The 22,668-nt window shown below is 36.9% G+C and overlaps 1 protein-coding gene across 2 annotated transcripts in view; it reads right to left on the bottom strand.

Annotated features, from left to right (window-relative positions):
* RPS6KA6 (ribosomal protein S6 kinase A6) overlaps window positions 1–22,668 on the bottom strand; it is a 109,806-nt gene that overhangs the window by 42,611 nt on the left and 44,527 nt on the right. For both annotated transcript variants that reach the window (XM_020964555.2, XM_020964557.2), the window contains exons 4-11: window positions 12,571–12,652; window positions 11,169–11,249; window positions 9,972–10,051; window positions 7,366–7,472; window positions 7,017–7,054; window positions 4,377–4,519; window positions 2,016–2,086; window positions 1,661–1,749 (exon numbers count right to left, since the gene is read on the bottom strand). In XM_020964555.2, the coding sequence (XP_020820214.2) occupies window positions 1,661–1,749; window positions 2,016–2,086; window positions 4,377–4,519; window positions 7,017–7,054; window positions 7,366–7,472; window positions 9,972–10,051; window positions 11,169–11,249; window positions 12,571–12,652 (691 nt within the window). The remainder of the gene's footprint in view (window positions 1–1,660; window positions 1,750–2,015; window positions 2,087–4,376; window positions 4,520–7,016; window positions 7,055–7,365; window positions 7,473–9,971; window positions 10,052–11,168; window positions 11,250–12,570; window positions 12,653–22,668) is intronic.

The raw sequence follows: 22,668 nt of genomic DNA, 5'->3' as shown, positions 1-22,668 counted from the left end.
TATTATAATGCAGGATGACCAAATATCCTATGAAACGCTCGGGTTTCCTTTGGGCTTACAACAGAATTTTGTGTAAGACCTTACATTTATCTTTATTCAATTTAACCTTAAATTCAATGAATTTTTTGGCCTGTTGAGATTGTTTCAGATTAAGGCATTTAAAGAGTCAGTTGTTCCCCTAGGATTTACGCCATTTGCAAATTTGGTAAGGATACCATCAATTCCACTATCTTAGCCACTGATAAAAACGTTAACCAGCACAGGGCCAAGAACAGATCCCTGGAGTACTCCACTGGAGACTTTTTTTCCAACTAGATATCCATCTATTAATTACTACTCTTTGATTTCCTTCATTCAACCAATTAAAATTCACCTACCTACACTACTGACTAGCTCATATCTCTTAATATTGCCCACAAGAATTGAATCGGTCAACAGGCATATGGCTAGCATTGTGATAGGCATTAGATACACAAACACAAAGTGTATATGAGAGACTTAGATGCTCTTCTAAAATCTAAAATCTTTTCTAAAAATACTAACGGCATCTATAGCATTTTTCAGACCTACCAGTCTAAAGACCTTGTCAAAAAAGTAAATGAAGCAAGTTTAGCTTAACCCATTCTTAATGAAGCCATGCTGGCTCTCTGTGATCACTATTGCCTTTTCTAGATGTTCATTAGCTCTTTGATAACACAGAATTTTCATGGGAATCAAAGCCAAGTTTATTGGATTAAAGTTTTCATACTCTTTCCTTTTTCAAAAACAGGGATCAACATTTGTCCTTCTCCAGTTCTATAGTCTGTCTCCCAGTATCCCTGGCTGTAGTTCAGAAATCAGAGACATGTGACAGAGAACTGAGAATTTTAGTAAGAGACAAGTTCAATAAGATCATCCCAGCTATCTGTAAACGAATGCCATCTTAGTCCCAGAGATCAAGAGAAATTATTTTACTTTAGGAGGTGTTAGTTGGAACACATTTATAGTACTGTGTTTGGTTCATGGCATCCCACTTAAAGAATTACAATGTGTACAGAAGAGGACACTCAGTACGGAAACTATGTTATATAAGGAATAAATGAAGGAACTAGAGACGGTAAGCACAGAGAAGGAAAAGGGGTACATAACTGCTGTCTTCAAATGTCCAAAGAGCTGTCATGCAGAAGAGAGAATATAATTGTTGTATGTTACTCTGAGATCCAATGGGTAGAAATTACTGGGTGAAGGAAAAGTTCTTTTGACTGAACAGCTGTCCAACAGAGCTTTCTAACAATAGCATTTGCTGGCATTGAGAATGTTTAAGGAATGGGTGGATCACCATTTGTCAAGGAAATTACAGAGAAGATTCTTATATTGGGAAGGAAACGAACTTCTAGATGATTTATAAGGTCCCTTCCCTAGGAACCTAAGACTTCTTTAAAAAACAGATGATTGATATATATATGGTAATCTCTTACTAGTCAAGACATTTGATTAAGCCAGAATATCCATCCTTCAACATTTCAGAAATTTCAACAATTATTTTCTCAATAGTAAAATCTAGAAATCAAAGTGTTAATGAATACCATTAAATTCAAATAAATCAGAAAACTGAAAAATATCATTCACCTAGAAAAATATGTAGTACACTTTGCTACAAAAACATGAAATGTAAGAATACCTAATCTATTTGAAGGATTTCTTTTGAATAACATCCTTAGAAGACTTTGTGCTTCAGGGCTAAGAAACTGAGGCATTCCAAGTTTTGCTCTGGAAAATAAAATTTTAGGAAATTTAATTTAACAACAATCTGTACTTTAAAACTTACCACAATAGAATTACTGAGTACTTTTCACACTGGCAGGTAGAATGTTCCTTTTATGTAATAGAAAGAAAACAGTTTATACTTAAAAATATTATTTTACTTCCATCTTAACTATCATAAATTTCTAAAAGCAAGGGCTTGGAGTTGTTTCATGTGGGGCGAGGTGGGGGAGGCATGGTATATAAAAGATAAATTTAAGAGTTACACTTACTTCAATATCATATTCATGGTCTCATTTCTGTCTTTACCTTGAAAAGGCAGAGTACCAGTGAGCATTTCGAACTAAAACAAAAAATACCAGAAGTCCATTAAGTATGATTTAGGATGTATAATGCTTTTTTTTCAAAGTATGATCATGGGCCAAACTAGGATCAAAAAAGTAGATTCGTCTGACTTTCTTGAAACCCCATAATGACTGGTGTTTCTAGCTTCTTATTGTATAACTCAACTGTGGCAAGTTAAACCAACTAAATATTTCAATCCCACCTTTGCAAGGTCCAAAGAAACCTGTAAATCCTCAGTGACACATTATTTTTCTTCCAAAACTGAATTACTTCAAAGAATTTAATGATTAAAGGAAAATGATTACCTAAATACAAAATTTACCGTCATTCAAGATAGATTTAAGAGACCTTGTGCCCACCCCATCCAAAGATACCAGATAGGAGAATATTTTATTCCAAACAGTAAAAAAAAAATGTTAAAAAATTACATCGAGCAAAATTTAGAACCAACACAATAAAATATTAAGATAAAAGATGTAAGGTAATCACATACCATGGTATTAAGAAAATAAGTTTTCTAAAATAATATTTAGAAAAAATGAAGACAAAGAGACAAAAAGGAATAGACTCAACATTATGTAGCACCACAATTCATTAAAAAGGTTTTTATTTTTTAACACATATGCAAATATTTTAAAATTTCAATTAGTTCTATTTAGCTGTCAACATAAGTCATTTTAAAAATGGCTTTGGCTTCAATCCTATGTTTTCTCTCTAGATTTGGTGAACTCCTTCATTCTCATGGTTTGTAGTCTTCTATAAAGAGGATTCCTAATTCGAAATCTCAAACATGGACACTTCTCTCACTTATGCTCCTCTTTTGTATTACTCACAACAACACTTCTTTGGTTACTACTGCCATAAATTCACTCCTAGATTATTCCAGCAGCCTCCTAGATGGTTTCTCTGCCTCTACTCTTCTCATCAATTAATCCATTTTACATAATGCTGTAAGATTAACCTTTCTAAAAACAAAGATTTTATTGTATATCTCACCTGCTTAAGAACCTTTGATAGCTCCTCCACCTATGACATCCAGGTCAAATTCTTCTGGCTTGGTTTTCAAAGCCCTCTAGAACTTGATCCTACCTTACTAATTCAACCTCATTTCCCACAGGCCCCAACATTCACCTTCTGGGCCAGTCTGATCTTCCTCTCGGCTCCTCACCCCCAAGCTGTGCTCATTCCCACTAATATCTTCCCCAATGCTATTCCTCCTCATAGCAATATTCTCCACCTTTCCAAATTCTACCCAGATTTCAAAAGGATCCACTGAAGTCTCACCTCCTCTCAAAGTCTTCTTCTACTACTCTAAGTCATACTGATCTTAGCCTTCTCTGAATCTTATTGCATTTATGGTGAGCACTGACCAGTTTTGCATTTCATTGTTCTCAGTGTTTCATGTATGCATGTGTTTATATGCATATATGTATACATATATATGTCTTTCCAACTATACTATGGGTAACGGGAGGTCGATAATAATGTCATACATGCCTATCAGTATTAGGTGTACAGTAGGTGCTTAAAATTAAATTAAAAAATTAAAATAAAAATATTTATAATAGTGCAGAAATTATGATGTGTTGTTAAATGAATAATTAGAAGTCTAATAGCAAAATACCTCTGATGTGAAGTGTTTTCATTAAAACTTTACTGTCACAAATTTTATACAGAATTATATATCCAATCAATCAGTATGTATTTATTACACTACTTGTGACTATGGGGGATACTAAGTGAAAGGAAGGCAGTCTCTGTCCTAAAGGAAATTATAAACGTATTGGGGAGGTAAGACATTCACAGGTCACAGAAATATTCATATATGTGTGTGTGTGTGTGTGTGTGTGTGTGTGTCTCTACACTAAATATATGTCTTCTAAAACCTGTAATAGCAATTAGAAGTACAACAATATACTACACAATCATTAAATACTTTAGTTTCTTGTAATCTAGAATCTAACAGATTTTTTCTAGACTAGGACCTCAAAGTCTACATAATAACTGCCAGTATTTACAACTTTATCTAGCAAGATAAAGAGAAGATTAGGACAAAAAGGAACCTAATTTTCTTTTTGGCAAAACTTAACATGGCACCAGCTGTGCTTTTTGATAACTCTAAATTGTCAAAACTTTCCTTCATTCCCACTCTCCACAAGGTAACAAAGCATTTAAATAGGAAATATTAAAAAAAAAAACCCCACCAATTTTTCATTTTCTATGATCTTGACTCAGAAATGTAATGGCACAAAATAAATGTTTATTGAAGGACTGAACATATTGCTTACCATTAACACGCCAAATGACCACCAATCAGCACTCTGGGTATGGCCCCGCCTGTTCACTACTTCAGGAGCCATGTATTCTACTGTACCACAAAATGAGTAGGCCTTCTTTTCTTGGTCTACAGATTCTTTGCTGAGTCCAAAATCTAAAATAATAGTGTTATAAAAAATACACTTGAAGACCTCCAGAACATAGGAATCTCCTGTATATGGACAACATGGTGTGGAGTTAAAGCTATGTATGGTCATACACAGAATCTCTTAAAAGCAAGGTACTGTGAGGGCATTACAGGAAAAGTCTAGATTTGGTAACACTAACATTATGAAATTCAATCTTATCAATTTCTACATAAACTATATACCTTTAAAATAGTTTTGAAAAGTATACATTAAACCCCAAAGTGCTCAAAATAAATGCTCTTAGTTTTCCACTCACAACTATAACTTTTTAAAAAATAAGAACACCACAAACTACATATTTGGAAGCCTATCATATTGATCTAACTTTTGCTACCTCAGACCAAAATGGAGGTAGCCATTTCAATGTTTTCTTTGGTGGTAGGGTGGCGGGGGTGGCATTGAGAGGGAGGAAGGGAACAAGCAAAATTTGCTTTAGCATGCTTGACTCTACAGAAGGACTCAATATCTTAGAATATTTCATAAGGATTTACTGACTCTTCACTTTCATTAAATAATTATTAATCATATTCTCAATATCATTTTGTATATTCATCTTTATAGTGAACTACTTATGTTTTGTTGTTCTAAGAAGCTTTAATTATCATACTACCTATTTACAAAATGTAAACATAGCTTTAATTTTCCCATTACCTCCACTTGGTCTAAAGATATACCTCCAAAGTCTTGTAAAGAACATTGGCTATTATTTTTTTCTTAGGGGAAGGGAAGGGGTAGAGCAAGAGGGAAAGAGGTGTGGAAGTAAAGAGAAGAGAATGCTTTTACTTCATCTGTTAATCTTCTCAAGGTTTATCCTCAAAGCCTCACTCTTATATTCTCATGCCGGAGAAGGTCTTCTGCTTGTACTGTCTAATCCTAACAGAACTGATGTTTTTGACACTAATTTTTTTAAGCAAAAAATTTTTTAAAAAATAAACACAAAAACAACAAAGAAAGACAATATCAAGAGTTAGCTATAGGAGCAAATGAATTATTAAGTATATGTCTTTTCTAAATTGCTCATGGTAGAGGAAAATATTTTCTATGATAAAAAGTTCTATAAATGAACCCTCATTTTTTCCTGTACTATTTCTTTAAAACTATAGTTGATTATGGCACTTTCACTAGTTCCTTCTAAAATGCTTTTCTTTTCATATACATGTTTGGGATATAATTAATTTTATGCTTCTTAATGAAAATCATGATTTAACACTGGTTAATCTGCCAAGAACCTTAGAAAAAGGTTTAAAGATACAACTATTTTCTTATGTGTATATATTTTTACCCTAAATCCTTAAAGAAAGTCTGGGACTCCAGGAGACACAGGTAAAAAAGGAGAGCATTCCAGGCACCAGGAACATATACACTCATGTGTGAGGACAACTATCGAGGCTGGTTTGGTTGGACCTCATAGGGGAGAGTATGGAAAGTAAGGCTGGAAATGTAGGAGGGGGCAGATCATGAAGAACTAGAAAAGCCAAACAGAGGAGTTGCCATTTGATTCTGGAGGTAACAAGGAGCCATTAGAGTTTACTGAATGTGTCTGAGGGGTAGTGGTGGTGGTGATGATAGTAATGATCTGGTTAATAAAATCCCTCTGGCAGTTAATGGAAAAGGTTGGAAAAGGTAGAAACATCATTCAGGTAGGGAGACTGATTAATATATCATAAGACTATAGGAAGATGCTACTTGGCACCATTTATTTACTCAAATAACCTTAATGTAATATAGAGAAACTTTAATGAAACCTGTCCCCTATCTTCCAACCCAAAAGGAAAAGCACTAACTCTGCACAGTTAAGTTACTTTCAAATACAGATTGCATCCTATACCTATAACAGTACACAGTCCTCACCTTGTACTGTTTCCTTTTTATCCTCCCCCAGATCTTGCCATTCCCTATATGCTCTCTCTAGAGACACACACCAAAAAGAGACTGAGGTTATGAATCAAAAGGTCTCACTAAAGTGGCTTTGAACCTCAGTATTTATGGTATTAGCCCAGGCTGCTATCACAGAGTAGTGTATTATAATACTGGTGATTCTGTGGAAACTTACCTTTAAACTGCATAGATATCAAAAATTTCTGCAAAGACCATCAAAGACTTAATTTTTTAAAAAATATTTTTGATAAGTAAAATTATATATATCTTACTTAAAATATGACTTAGGGTCCAATCGATTTTAAAACACTAGCAATCCTTCCCAGGTGATGAATTATACAGATATGTCAATAGGACAGTATCTACTCTGTACATTTCACCCCTCCCCCTAACCCTACCAACGCCTACTACCATTAGGACAAATAGAGAATTAGCTTACCTAACATTTAAATAAGTTAATTAAACAGGTAACATATAAATCAAAATCAAGAAACAGGGAAAGGGAAATAAACCTAGATAAATTAGTTATTGAAATGAGTAAAATATATAGCATAGAAAGATTAACTGTACCAAGAATTTACGTACCTGTTAACTTGATATGTCCTGCTTCATCAAGCAAAATGCTGAAAATTAAAATTCACATTCACCAATGCATATAATAGCAAAATATTTATGGATAAAACATTTATTAAAATTATCACAAACTTAAGAAAAGCCAATCTCCAACAGTTAAGTTGATAAACTGGCAACATACAAAAGTGACTAGCACAATTACAATCAATGGATTACTGCAGAAATAAAAGTTCTACTTTATATTGTTTTTTACTTTTTTTCCATAAAGTTAAGTAAAATACATAATAGAGAATGCAGAAGGATGCTGAATTTGAACTTTTAGAGAACAGTGACCATTCCCAGGGCCCACAGGTTACTTTACTTTTCTGGCTTCAGGTCCCGGTACACAATCCCCAGGCTGTGCAGATGATCCAAAGCAAGGGCAAGTTCTGCGAGGTAGAATTTCACATCTTCCTCTGTAAACATAACCTAATAAGAACTAAAGAGATTTACCTTCTGATCTCTGCTTTAGTGGCTAAAATCACATTTTAAAAGTTTATTTTTCAAAATCAAACAGCTGCAACATTAGGGAAGCAGTTAGCTAAGAGAGAAATTTTCTGGAAAACTGACGTCCACTCCTTTACACACTAAATCTTCTTTTCTATGAGCTCGTTTTATGAAGATGTTTAAAAAACAGCTCTGCACTTTCTGACCTGAACCTTCCCTTGCTGTCTTAGCTGATAACACGAAGCCGAATGACTATAAGATGAAATAACCATGAGGTGCCCTCAGGAGTTGTCAAGACTGGGGCTTTGCTGTACAGCTGATGTTGCTACATTGTCTTTCTCTTTGAACTTTAATAATCGGCAGAGAAAACCATTGTTTTTACTGGGCTTACAATTTCACTGGAGCTGAGAACTCTTACTGAAGAAACTCCTACCAAAGCAGATCAGTAACTGCTCTGCAACTTACAAAGTTGCCTGTGGACGCTCAAGTGAAGTGACTTGCCCAGGGTCACTTGTACCACATTACCTCTCTATGAAAACCTAAGTACATTATTGTCACTTACTTCTTCGTTATTCAGGTAAGAGTATTTAAGTGACTTATTTCAATTGAGTGGCAATCTCAAGAATACGAAAGTTTGCTAAATATCAGTAGATCATGAACTTTCAGAGTCCTTGTCACCTACCGTGCCCTTGCACACCAAGTTGCCCTAGGCTCCTTGGCACTGCCGACAAGAAAGCACAATCTGGAGCTCAAAGAAGTTGCCTATTTCCATGTGCTTATTACCTTACTTAGAGAATACTTTAATCTCTCAGAAACTAGTCACAAAGGTGCTATGACCACAGCATGCTCCTGGACTCTAAGATCTGTCTCTACTATTCTCTGTTCACCAGTACCACTTGCCACCTCTCTTTCTGGTAGACTTTCTTGGCTAAGGAGAGATCAGGTCTGTTCATGGTTTTTTTTTTTTGGGGGGGGAAATGAAGGTGCCAGTGGCTGCTTTATTTTAAAAAATGACAGACCTAGAAATACATATCATCATATTACATAACAATATCATCTGTAAGACAACAGCAACCAAGAATATTATGAAACTTACCTTTTCTGTAAGATAGAAACAATTAGCCATCTTTACTGCCTTTAAAAAAATTACGCTTTTTGTACAAAAGTGTGGCATTGCTATAAAAGAACAAACCACAAACAGATCCTGTTCATACTGTAGAGCTAAGATTCCTATAATTTAGGAACTAAACAAACCCAGAGGCTACAGATCCCATTTTCCTCCTGACAGATAGATGAATGGCCTGGTTACTGATTTTTATGAGAACAGTATTAAAAGTGCTGGCTCTTAATGATCTAATACTCTAAGGTGAGCACTATTCAAATTTTACTGACTTTACCATGTTAGATCCTATAAAAAGCAGAGATTTAGATAGTTTTTACTTTGGAGAATCTATACCTAGAGAGTTTAGAACAGGGCTTTTTCACCTTTTGTGTGTGTTGCTGATCCACCCTGGGCAGTCAAGCTGGTGAAGGCTAGGGACCCTTTCTCAGAGTCATATGCTTAAACGCATAAAACAAATACAGAGAGTCACAAAGAAAACCATTATACAAGATGCCCCCAAAGTCTTACTGCAGTTTCAGGCTTTAATGCTTAAAACTGCACTAAGATTTTTGGAATACTCTAATGAAATATACTTATCAAAATATTTTAAAAATCAATACATGGACCCCAAATTAAGAACCTCTGGTTTAGAAGAAAACTGAGAAGGACTACCAGAAAGAATTTCTTAAAGACCACATTTTATCAAGGTCTTTCTGGTGGGTAAGTAAAGAAATGCCAAATAGTAAAACTAATTATTATTTATTTTAAGAGCTAGTATTTATGTAGTGCAATATGATGTATAAATATGGGATCCTTGACAGAATTCGCTATACAATGGATTTGACTGAATATGCTAAGAGTCCACTGAATTTTCCTGAGTAGGAAGGTATACAGGTGAGACCCTGGCCAGCTAAAGAATACCCTTAATTCTCACTCTCTATTTGCTTCCTCTTGTCTCAGAAGTTCCTAATTTCAAAGAAACAACAATGGTGCATCCACATTCACCCACTCAGAAATGTGGAGGCAAGACCTGAGACTACTCCTACTCATTCATAAATGTTAATTCCAAGGGCCCTTGAGTGGTTTGCACGTCACGTCCATAGTACTAACCTCATCCCAATCGACTTTATTCAGATATTTATGTTGCTTGACAGCCTAGAACTGAAACACATCTCACATAAATCATCAAAATGTTCTCTAAAAAAGTCAGATGCAAGGCACCATTAACATGCATGTGCCATAAGTAAAACACACTGAGACTTGCAAAATCATTTAGACTAAAATTTCCTGGAACAAGAATGTTGTTAGCAGGAGAACTAAATGTCTTTCCATTTTCATTTTAAAGGACCTACAGCATAAACTTATAAGTAAATGCTTACCTCTTTGGATAATCTTGTAAAAACATCTCCTCCCCTGAGAAAATCCAATATTAAATACAGCTTCCCTTCGGTCTGAAAGGCTAATCAAAAATTAGAAACTTAGTAAAGAGGAAAATCTTAAAAGATTAAATATGTTACTATTGTTTACAAATTATAAGGGAAAGTACTCATGTTCAATGACATGGTCCACATTAAAGGAATACTGTCAGCTAACATTTCAAACATGGAGTTAGGTCCCAGGTTGACAAGAACAACCTTCCTTTTACCAGAAAGTCAGGCATTCATGCATAGGACTCCTTCGATAACTGCCCACAGCACTTTCTTGCTTTATAGAGGTGCATGCTTTACTGCCCAACCTCAGCTCTGAGACTAAGAGGCAGGGAACTTGGTAATACTAACTCTGCTTGTACACATATTTCCACCAGGGAATCATACAGTGAGGGATCAAGAATTTAGTGACTCTTCTTAAGGCTGACTTCACATCATTTGACTAAATTTGTAAATGAATGTTAACATAAATATATAATTTCTTAAAGAAATACTGAAGAGAATAAAATCAGGTTGGGGATGAAGTGGAAGGGATGGGGTTATGGCAAGGTATTAACATTACTCACATCTTTCATTATCAATTCAACTTAACAACTTATTAAGCACTGCTTAGGTCCATCACTGGACTATCACTGACTTGATGGACTACTGACATATAAAATTGGAACAACCTCTTTAAGTACCATGGCAGCTGATGCAAGAATAAATATTTTTAGGTTGCTTTGAGACTAATGGAGAAATCTTACCAGGATTTCGTTTTCTATTTTGCTCTCATCACACATTCCCCCGTATTATATTTAGCTGTGTACATGGCAAATAGAATGTAGAATGCAAGCTCCTTGAGGGCAGCGACAGCCATTTTCCAGCTTTGTGTTTCTAGCACCCGGTACAATGCCTTGCATATAGTCAGCACCTACCATATTTGTTCTCTATTAATTCCTGTCTACTAAAGCAGTAATTCGTCTCACAAAATGGCAATGCTATAAACATAATATTTTCCTTTATTCTCAAGAAAAGGGTGACACACTATCTAATCGTAGTTGACAATTAGAATATTTCAATGAGTTAGAATTATATTTGACCTTCACTAACTAGGAGATGAGAAGAACAGTGCAGATCAGAAAAGGGTGAAAAATAGGCAATACCTACCGTAGTGCAATTTGACAATAAATGGATGATTTACTTCTACTAATATGTCCCTCTCCATCTTTGTACGAACTCTATCTCGAACTGAAAAGAAAAGTTAGTAACAGTATTTCTTGACATGAGTTAAACAAAAAAGACATCAAATACTAAGAACTTTTAAAAGTCAATAATTTCCTTTACTTAAACATTCAGTATACATTTGTATAGAGAAGCAGTGTGGCCTCATGCATAGAGAGTTGGCCTCAAAGACAGGACAATGTGGGTTCAATTCCTATCTCCTACACATGTTGACTGTATGACCTTGGGCAAGTCAATGAACTCTGAACTGCCCTTGCAACTCTCTAGGTTTATGAGATGCAGTGAAGGTGCTGACCTGCCCATATTGATAGAGGGAATCCTCTCACAAAGGAGTTCCCTGTAGAGATGAAGCCACAGGGCCAGTTCCCATCCCTATAAATTTTTCTCATCTACATACAACTGAAATCTACACTTACCAATGTATAGTTGTATTAAAGTTGAAAAAACTAATAGTGAAGTAGTCTACAAACACAATCCGTATCTTATATGCCTAGTGAAATGTTTCCCAGTTTTTACTGTCTCTATGGCAATGGCTTGCTTAGCCCTCAAAAAGCTATAAAGTTTGGTGAAATGTGAGAAATCTTATTGAAAAACATAATAGATTAGCTTTAATGCAGTACAAACAAGTGATCAGTTAACAAGTATTCAGCAATATACACATGTGAATATTTAAACAAGTTAGGGAAAGAAAGACCAAACGAATATATGTGACTGTGGACCAAAGGAAATATATACAAGTATCTGCAAATGTTTTTGTATTCATGACTTTTCAAAAATTTATCCAAGAATAATGAAAGAATAATCTGGGGAGAAAAAGAAATAATTATGTGTTATTATATGCATGAGTCATATTTATAGAACATTTTAGAGTTTACAAAGCACTTTCCATTCACCATCTCATCTGATTCTTACAACAAACTTGAGCTAGGCAGCATAGATGTCAGTATCCAATGTTAGAGATGAGGAAACTGAGACCTGAACAAGTAAAGTAACCTGCTCGACATCCCACAGCTATTTATCTACAAGAGTCCACACTTGAACCCCAGCTCTCTGTCTACTCATCCAATGTTCTCTCATACTCCGTTTCTCCTCAAATTCCAAATAATAAAATGGTAAGGCCATGATATTTTGCCAGCTGAAAATTCCCAACAAGAGAAACATATATACTAAAGGAATGCTTCAGATAAATATTGGCAAACATGCATTTTATATGACTTGCTGGAAAATCATCATACAGTTGTTAAAGACACAACTACATACAATATAAGCACTAGAAAACAAGTTTGAAAAGGATCTTTTTCAAGTCATACTTTGATAAATGTTCTACCTTTTAAAGATGCTTTTTTCAATACTTTCATTGCATAAAGCTGCCCAGCATCCGGACCAATGATCTTCCTTACGAGAAAAACCTGGGAGGAGGGAGGGGCGAGGAGAAAAAGAACATTTTATTCAACTTAATATTACTGTAAACACACACACATTTACAGATTTCCAATTTTAAAGATATCTGCTCCTCTCCTGAGTTACATTAAGTTCTTTAGCTACATAAATATTTCATATTCTTCATTAATTCCCCAAGGATTTACTAAACCTTGCTTACATGCAGAGTACTGTGGCGGTTAGTCAGCAAGCATTTATTAAGGGCCCACTATGTGCCAGGCACTGTCCTTTACTGTGTTAGCAGCTGAAGATACAAAGAAAGGCAAAAGACAAATGAGGCCCTGCTGTCAAGGAATTCACAGCCTAATGGGAGAGACAATATGCAAACATCCATGTACAAACAAGCTCTAGACAGGATAAAGTAGCAATAATCAGCAGAGGGAAGGCACTCACATTAAAGGGGGATCAGGAAAGCTGGGATTGCAGAAGGGAGAATTTGAGCTGGGACTTGAAGGAAGCCAGGGAAGACAAGAGGGAGAGATGAGGAGGGAAGGTATTCCAGGCAGCAGGGACAGCCTCTGAAAAGGCCTGGAAAATGGATGGAATGTGTGGTGCAAAGAACAGCCAGGAGGCCAGCGTCACTGGATCACAGAACACCTGGAGGGACGAAGGCGTAAGAAGACTGGAAAGGCAGGAGGGGTCCAGGTCGTAAAGAGCTTAGGATGCCAAATGGGCGATTTGGTATTTGTTCCGGAAGGTAAGAGAAAACTGATGGCACTTATTCCACTGGGGAGGATAGGATGAAGGGGGGGAGGGGAGTCAAGGGTGACACCTCTGAGCCTCAGAGGAAGGGGCAGCCAGGTGGCATAGTGGATAGAGCACTGGCCCTCAAATCTAGCCTCAGACACATAACGCTCACTAGCTGTGTGACCCTGGGCAAGTCACTTAACCCTGATTGCCTTGGGGAAAAAGAAAAAAAAAAAGAGGAGGCTAAATCCTGAAGAGCCCACCTCAAAGGGTTGTTAGGAGACTCAAACGCTCACATAAAGTATGGAAACCTTAAAGCAAGCTGTTACTTCTTATTTTCTTACTATTACATGTGAAGTGTAACTATTATTCTTAAGGCCCAGCATTATTAATTCAGGTCTTACATATGGGCTTATGTGAATAAGATGATTCACTGGAAAGAACACTGGCTTTGGAGTTCAGATGCCTACCACAGACCAGGCACTCGATAAATTGACAAATGCTATCTATATGACCTTGGACAAATCACTGAACCTCTCTGGGCCTCAGTTTCCACAATTGTAAAATGAGGGAATTAGAAAAAAGATGTCCTTTGAGATCCCTCTATATCTATGATTCTATGAATATTATTATCCTGTTCCGCAAGATCAGCTACAGGTGGAAGAAGAAAGTGTATGGTTTCAAATTCTCATCCTTAAAGATGAGTCCTACGTTTCATATAAGCCCTTGCATTTGTCCATTAGGAACCCAGTTTAGTAGCCAAGATTAGAAGGAAAGCAGAAAATTGGGAAAAATTTTTACAACTCGTTTTCTGATAAAGATCTCATTTCTCAAATACATAGAAAACTGAGTCAAATTTATAATAGAAGACATTCCCCAATTAATAAATGCTCAAAAGATATAGAAGAAATCAAAGCTATTTATAGTCACATAAAAATGCTCTAAATCACTATTGATTAGAGAAATGCAAATTAAAACAACTTTGAGGTACTACCCTGCACCTCTCAGATTGGCTAATATGACAAAAAAGGAAAATGACAAAAAATGAAGGGGATGCAGAAAAATTGAGACATAAATACACTGTTGGTGTAGTTGTGACCTAATCCAACCATCTTGGAGAATAATGTGGAACTTTGTCCAAAGGACTATTAAACTGTGCATACCTTTTGATCCAGCAATATCACTACTAGGTCTATATCCAAAGAGATAAAAGAAAAATGAAAAGGACCCACATGTACAAAAATATTTACAGCAGCTCTTTTTGTGGTGGCAAAGGACTGGAAATTGAGGGGATGCCCATCAACTGGGGAATGGTTGAACAAGTTGTGGTATATAATTGTGATAGAATACTATGCCATAAGAAATGATGAGGGGGTGGTTTCAGAAAAACTTGGAAAGACTTATATGAACTGATGCAAAGTGAAGTGAACAGAACCAGGAGAACATTGCACACGGTAACAGCAACACCTGTACTATGATCAACTGTGAATGACTTAGCTATTCTGAGTAATACAATGATCCAAGACAATTCCAAAGGATTCATAATAAAAAATGCCATCCATCTGCAGAGCAAGAACTGATGGAGTCTGAACGCAGATCAAAGCATACTTTTTTAAAAGTTTTCTTTACTTTTCTTGGGTTTTTTGGTCTGTTGTTTTCTTTCATAACATGAGTAACATGGAGATATGTTTTGTATGACTGTACATGTGGAACCTATATACAACTGCTTGCCTTCTCAAGGAGAGAGGGAGGGAGAAAATTTGGAAATCAAAATTTTTAAAAATTAATGTTAAAAATTATTATTACAAGTAATTAGAAAAAATATACCAAAATTTTCACTAAAAAAGGAATACAGTTTAAATAGAATGAAAGACATTGGCTATGATTTAAAGAGAATTAGTATTTTGGGTAAATACAGGACATAATGTTTGAAAAAATGACAAAGGCAGAAAGATTAAAGGGCATTTTTAACAATGGGTATCAGAGACAGGTTGCTGGATTCCAACCCATACCAAGCCAATGAGTCCTATCAACGGTATTAAAGTCGTGTTTAGTACAGTTCACTAAAGGCAAATCCAACACTCAAGGCTTGGTTATATGCCCTAAAATCCCATTTGTAGTATTTTCACAATGGAGCATTCGAAGCAAAACCTAAATCAAGACTCAGCAACCCAAAGTTTCTTGGAATCGTTCCTATACTGATCTGATTCATAGCTTTGGCCAGATTTCTGCTTAGGTTTGGCATATAACAAGTCACACCTACACAATGCCTACACAAATGAGGAAATACTGATAACTAAGCATATTCTCATACTGACATATACACATGACATATCCAGGAGGCAAAAACGAAAGCACCCCCATAATATTCCAACTTCCAAGACAGCAACAGAAATGAAGCAGGCGTCAGATGGACCTAACAAGTATTCCTAGGGCCTATCCTGTTAAATCTGTTCTCTTTTGTATATGTAGACATTCTTCCTCCCTCACATACAGTAATGCCTCTAAGACAGAAAACCTATTCTTGCCTGAAGAAGATTCCAAATCTTGAAAGGTAGCAATTTACAAGTTTAGTTCTATATAATGGAATGCTAAATTAAATTTCCTTTTTTTAAAAATTAAAATAGGATTTTCTATGTATCATGACAGAAGTATTGGTCTACTATTGATACAAAAACCTTGAAATACTTAAAAACCTAAGCATAAAATCTTCAGTTGTTCCTATGAAACTTGAAAGTTCCAAGTAAGACTCTTGAGGGTAGAAGTAGTGGCAATGTTTTTAATATAATCACCTTGTGGGGAAGGAAGGGAGAGGTGAGGATATAAAGAAGTAAGAGCTAGGATTAAGTCATGTGAGTGAATAAGAACAATGAACAGATTTTTAGAGCAGCTTTAGACTGTGAAAGTCTATCCATCATGAGCACAGTTTAAGAAAGGGCCAGGCCACCTGCAGGACACATTTAAAAAATGTTTTTCATAACAATTATTTGTGAACCAAGGTGCTTATAAAGCATAAGGTTTTAATCTTTTTGAAAGTTCATTTTAAAATCTTCCAGTTAAAAGCTTTATATATACAAAAGTAGCATATCTACGCCTATAATTCAGGCTAAGAGGTGTACTCTATACATCACTTCTGCTGAAACACATAGAACCAGATATCCTTTTTGCCTAGTATACTGATAAACTGTATTAGAATCATGATTCCATGTTTTGGTCTTGAAATAAAATTTTAAAAGGCTTCATTGAGAGGTCTTGTCCCAATATGGTTTCCAACTTTCATCTCTTCTCCCTCTAGCTATTTTACTTTACTATATGATTTTTAATTATCATCTCTCTGCAAATGTCTCAGATCTATTCGTCTACCCCTAACCACTCTCCTTACTTCTCGTTTTGAATCCCAAACTGCCTATTAGCCATATTTAAATGGATGTCCAGTAGACATCTTAGATTTGACTTGCACAATACTGGGCTCATTTTCTTTCCTCTCAAACCTTCTCCTCTTCACAAACTTTCCAGGGTATCACCATCCTCCCAGTCACCTAGATTCATAACCTACGTACCATCCTTGATGCTCCATTCTCTCACCTCCCATATCTAATCTATTAAAAAGTCCTGTTAATTTTATCTTTGCAATATCTTTCATACATGCCCCCCCTTTCTCCTCTGACACTGCCACCACCCTGGTGCAGACCATATCACCTCAGGCCTCGACTAATACAATAGCCTGTGGGTTAGTCTCCCTGTCTCAAGCCACTCCATCCTGCACTCAACTTTCAAACTGGTCTTCTTAAAGTGTAGGCCTGACCACATCACCCCGTTTAGTAAATTCAAGTGGCTCTCTACTGTCTCAAAGATCAAATATAAAATTCTCCTGGCTTCCTTGGCTTCAAACCCCAGATAAAATCCCACCTTCTCCAAGAAGCCTGAATACTAGTGCCTTCTCCCTGAGATTATCTCCAATTTATCCTGTATGTATCATTTGTTCATACTTCTTTGTATGTCATCTCCCCCATAAGATTCTGAGCTCCTTAAGAATGAGAACTGCTTTTATTTTTCTTTGTAACCTCACAACTTAACAAAGTAACAGGGAATCACTGGAGTTTATTGAATGGGGGTGGTGACATGGTCAGACTTGCCCTTTATGAAGATCAATAAGAGCTGAATGAAGAATGGATCGGAGTAGGGAGAGACCTGACAGTTTTCCCAACAACTCTTAACAAAGAAAGAGCTCTTTCCTAAAGAAGTTATGTTTTTGGTTACTTTGAATGCAGGGTTACTGAATTTCATTATTTGAGTGACCTTTGTCTAGTCTACTCTGCTTTGTTTGATCCCTCTGATGCACTGAAAATTTCGTTCTAGTTTCTTACTTTTATTCCTGAGCTTCCTCTTCTAACCAATTTCTATGTTATTGCCTTTGTAGACCTTTGTTCCTTTTTTCTATTGTGATTCACTCTTAGAAGCATCAATTCATGAGGATAAAATCAATACTCTGTGGTAAAAATTTCCATGTCTCAAAAAGTGCAGTCTAATTCAAATCCCCTGACCATGTTTTCTCCACGATCAGTCTCCTTCCCATCTGCCATGTGATCTCATCTCTGGGTATTTCTTGACCTAAGAAGCTCTAATTTTCTCTCTCCTGAGGCAAGCTACTATCCAAGGAGGCACAGCACTCACAGAACAAGTGGTCTCCCAGATTAAAGCTAACATAAGGCTGTACCATATATATGGGGTGCTCTTCAGTGGGGCCCTTTGCCCCTTACTAGGCAGAAGCATCCACCTTGTTCCCTCAGTTTCAGTTCCTCCCTTCTGCTACCTCTCCCATTCTCCTGCAGCCTCTCTTCTCGCTAAAAGACTACAGAAGCTATCTTTCCTTGATTATTCACACAGGGATTTGATGTGGGTATATGACATTCCCTTTTGCCCTTCACCTACCCTTTCCCCCATTTACGGTGCCATGATCTCCAGTCATCCTGATCTATATCTCGCCACTGGACTCAGATGGCTCCAGAGGAAAGAGTGAGGCTGGTGACTCTGCACAGCTCTCCTTCCCTTAAATCCAATTCACCTGCATGTCATGGCATCACCTTCCAGATGTCATGGTCCTCTTCCAGAATGAAGGACAAATAACAACAATCCCCATTTATGTACCCTCCCAGAAAATACACGGATTCTTCTACAGGGAAGGTGAGGTTAAGTTAATAGTGCTTCTTTTCTGTTTCTTCACCTTCACTTCCACTCCTCTAAATTCTGCTTTTTTTCTTTTTGCCCTTGTGTACTTTTTTTTAACCCTATAGATTAGTCATACTCTTTCTCTTAAAAAACAATAATTCTAGAGATGAGATAATTTATTTCTTTATTTATTCATTCATCATCATACTTATTTACCATTCTTGTGTTTCTATTGTTTCAGAGTGTTTACAAGCTGAATGGCATACTCAAATCCGGTTATTTTTGTATGAATACTTCAAATACTTCTTGTTGAATATCTATCTTTTAAAATTGTTGATTAGGCTTAGGTTTGCAGAACGTTATTTTGGATTGCATTTTGAGCTCTTTTGCTTTTTGGAATATTATTTTATTCCTTTCTATAGTGTCTAGTGGGTACAGAATAATCTTGTATTATTAAGATTTTCTTTCCTTTATATTTGAAGGTCATTCTCCTGGCTACCTGCAGAATTTGTTGTTCGTCATTGGAACTGTTCAATTTAACCACTATGTGTCTTGGAGTTTAAAGTATAACTTATTTTTTTCCCTACAGGTAATCTGTGGATTCTTTTGATTGGTGCTTTTCTTTTCTATATTCAGAACTTCTGGGCAGTTTTCTTGAATGCCTTCCCGCATTGTGACGTCATGTTCTTGGAGACATATGATCCTTATCTTTTTTCTTTAGACTTTTTTGGAGTCAGTAGCTTTTGCTTACATAGGAATCATTTGTTCAACATTATTGCTTTTTGATTCTTTTCTTCCAGATAGTCCTTAAATCAGTCAACAAATATTTACTCGGCTTTTACAATGTGTCAGACACTCTGACAAATGCTAAGGATACAAAGAAAAGCAAAAGGCAGTCTCTACTTTCAAGGAGCTCACATTCTAATGAGGGAGACAATATTATGTATAAACAAGATAAACTGGCGATGGGGCAGTGGATAGAGCACCAGCTCTGGAGTCAGAAGGACCTCAGTTCAAATTCAGCTTCAGACACTTGATACTTACTAGCTGTGTGATCCTGGGCAAGTCACTTAACCCCAACTGCCTCGCCAAAAAAATAAAAATAAAAATAAAAAATAAATTGACGATAATCAACAGAGACAAGGCATTAGCAGTAAGGGGGATTAGGAAAGGCTTGGCATAGAAGGTGGGATTTTATCTCAAACTGAAGCGAAGGAAGCCAGAAGATGGAGTGTTGTATTTGAGGAATAGCCAGCAAGACAGTGTCACTGAATTGCAGAGTATGTAAAGGCAGGCAAGTTGTAAGAAGACTGTAAAGGTACATGGGTCCCATGTTTGAAGAGCTTTGAATGATGAACAGAAGATTTTGCATTTGATCCTGGAGGTAAGAGGTACCCACTGGTATTTACTGAATGAGAGGCAGGTGGAAGGAGAAGACATAGTCAGATCTGCCCTTCAGGAAGAACAATTTGAGTGATAAGTGTGGCAGGGACCGGTATGGAGAGAGATCTGAGGCAGATGGACCCACCAGCCAACTATTGCTGGTACAAGCATGGGTGATGAGGATCTACACCAAGGTGGTTACAGTGTCAGAAGAGAGAAGGAAATATATACAATGGATGTTACAGAGGTAAAATTAACAGGACTTGGCATCAGATTGAAAGTGAGAGTGCCTGGGTGACTGGGAAAATAGTAATATTCTCAACAGTAATAGGAAAGTTGGAAGATGGGAGAGTTTGAGGGGAAAGATATCAAGCTTAGTTTTATATCTATTGAGTTTAAGATGTCTACAGGAAACCCAGTTTGAGATGTCCAACAAGCATTCAGAGATGCTAGTACATTTGTATTCAAAATCTATTGCTCTTTTTTGCTTCTTTAGAGAAATTTAACACCATGAATTTATTTTTTCTATTCTGCTATTTATTTCTGCTGCAAAAGCTATAAACTCTGACATTTGTTCCCTTCTAATGTCTCATGGCTTTCATTTCTCTTTTGAACCATTCTAAAATACTTTTAATATAATCGACGTTGTTTTAGGGTTACATTATTTGGTAATCAACATGCTCAGTGCATCTACTTTTTTTCCATTTAAAAATAAATTTTTAAATATTGTTTGGTTTTTTACATCATTCGAATTTCTTGTAATAGTCTTCTCTCCCTTTCCAAAGAGTTATCTCATATAACAAAAAAAAATTTTAATTTTTAAAAAGAGGGGGTAAAAAAATCACCAAAAATGGACAGTACATTGAAAAAGTCTGAATATTTATACCTCCGTTATTTGATTTTTAAAATCCTTCTTGAGCTCTTCCAAGAAAGCTTTTTGGGCTTCAGACCAGTTCATATTTCCTTTTGAGTTTTCAGATGTGGGTTTGTTGACAATGTTGTCCTCTTCTGAATTTCTACCTTGATCTTCCCTGTCCCCATAATAAGAATCTATGGTCATTGTATGTTTCTTTTTGCTCATGGTGCTTGCTTATTTCCTGACTTTTTAAAAAATTGAGCTCTTCTACTGGAGAGCAGGGGTCACTGATCCAAGCTTCTTGTGCTGGGAGCCCAGGGCCTGGTCACTGACTTTGTGTGCTGGGGCCCCAGGTGCCGGCAGTTGAAGGATGTAAGGTTCTGGCAGCTTACTTGGTGTTGGGCTGGAATCAGCAATACTGGGGCTCTAGAGGTAGAGGTGGGGAGTCTGGCTCCTGGAGGACACCTACTCACCCAGGCCTTGCACTCCTTTCTTTGGCTCCTGCTCACCTAGGCCTTGCACTCCTATCATTGACTCCTGCTCACCCAGGCCTTGCACAGGTATGTTTCACTGCTGCAGGATGTCTCTCAGCCTGGAGCTTTACCTCTTGGAGTTGTGCTTCCCAGAGTTTTGCTGAGGTACTGCGAGACGTAGCTGCCGGAGAACACTGTGGTACGTGGCAGTTTTCCAAGCCAGATTCCACTGGTTTCCCAACCCACACTGAGGCACTCAGGGGTCCTGGTGCTAGTGTTTGCTTGCTCTACCACCTGGGGTTCAGGATCTCCTCCTGGTATGCTGAGGTGGGGCTTTCTGCTAGCTTGCTGGGACACCTCATGTTCTGTACTGCTCCCCCTCCCCCAGGGCAAGAGGGGCCTTTCCCATTAATCCCCCAAGCTTCCTGGGCTACAAGACTGTCTTTCTGCTGGTTCAGCTGTTCCGGGGCAATTTTTTTCTGGGCTTTCAGAGGTTAATAAGGGAAGGCGTGAGTGACTTACTTCTTACTCTGCCATCTTCCTCCTCAGTCTTAATATTTATGAAACATTTCAAACCTGTGGACCTTCCATGTCTATCAAGGAGTGGGGTATAAGTTTCTTCTCAATATCTCTTCTTTGGGGGCCATGCTTATTTTTGGTAATTTTGCAACATTCACTTCAGACTGTTTTGTGGTTGTTCTCTACATTTACATTATTGTAGTCATCATGTATATTGCTTTCTTGGATCTGATTATTTCACTAGGCATCAAATCATGTAAAACTTTTCATGCTCTATACTCATCATATACATCTTTTTTATGGTACAGTAATACTTCATTGGGGCTGCCAGGTGGCACTGCAGTGGATAGAGTGCCAGGCCTGGAATCATGAAGACGACTCCTTCTCAGTTCAAATCTGACCTCAGACACTTCCTAGCTGTGTGACCCCGGGCAGGTCACTTCACTCTGTTTTCCTGTTTCCTCATCTGTAAAATGAGCTAGAGAAGGAAATGGCAAACCACTCCAGTATCTTTGCCAAGAAAACCCCAACAGGAGTCACAAAGATTCAGACATGACTGAAAAATACTTCATAACATTCTCATTACCACAGTTTGTGTAGCCATTCCCCAACTGATGGGCATCAATTTTGTCTCCAATTCTTTGCTGCTACAAAGAATGCTGCTGTAAATATTTTGGTGTATGTGGTAACTTTGTTCTTATCAATCTTATTCTTAGGGTATGAGCCTGGTAATGGAATCTCTGAGTCAAAAGGTGTGGTCATTTTAATCATTTTATTTGCATAATCTCAAAATGCTTTCCAAAACAATTATACTGATTTATAGCCTCACCAACAATGTTCTAGTGATGCCCATCCTCCCATAACTACTCCACAACATTAGCTATTCCCATCTTTTGTT

This window comes from Phascolarctos cinereus, unplaced genomic scaffold (genome assembly GCF_003287225.1).
Source record: "Phascolarctos cinereus isolate Bilbo 61053 unplaced genomic scaffold, phaCin_HiC Scaffold_8;HRSCAF=390, whole genome shotgun sequence".
Taxonomy (NCBI): Eukaryota; Metazoa; Chordata; class Mammalia; order Diprotodontia; family Phascolarctidae; genus Phascolarctos; species Phascolarctos cinereus.
Note: the sequence above shows the minus strand (reverse complement) of the source record. Positions and strands in the feature narration are given on the sequence as shown.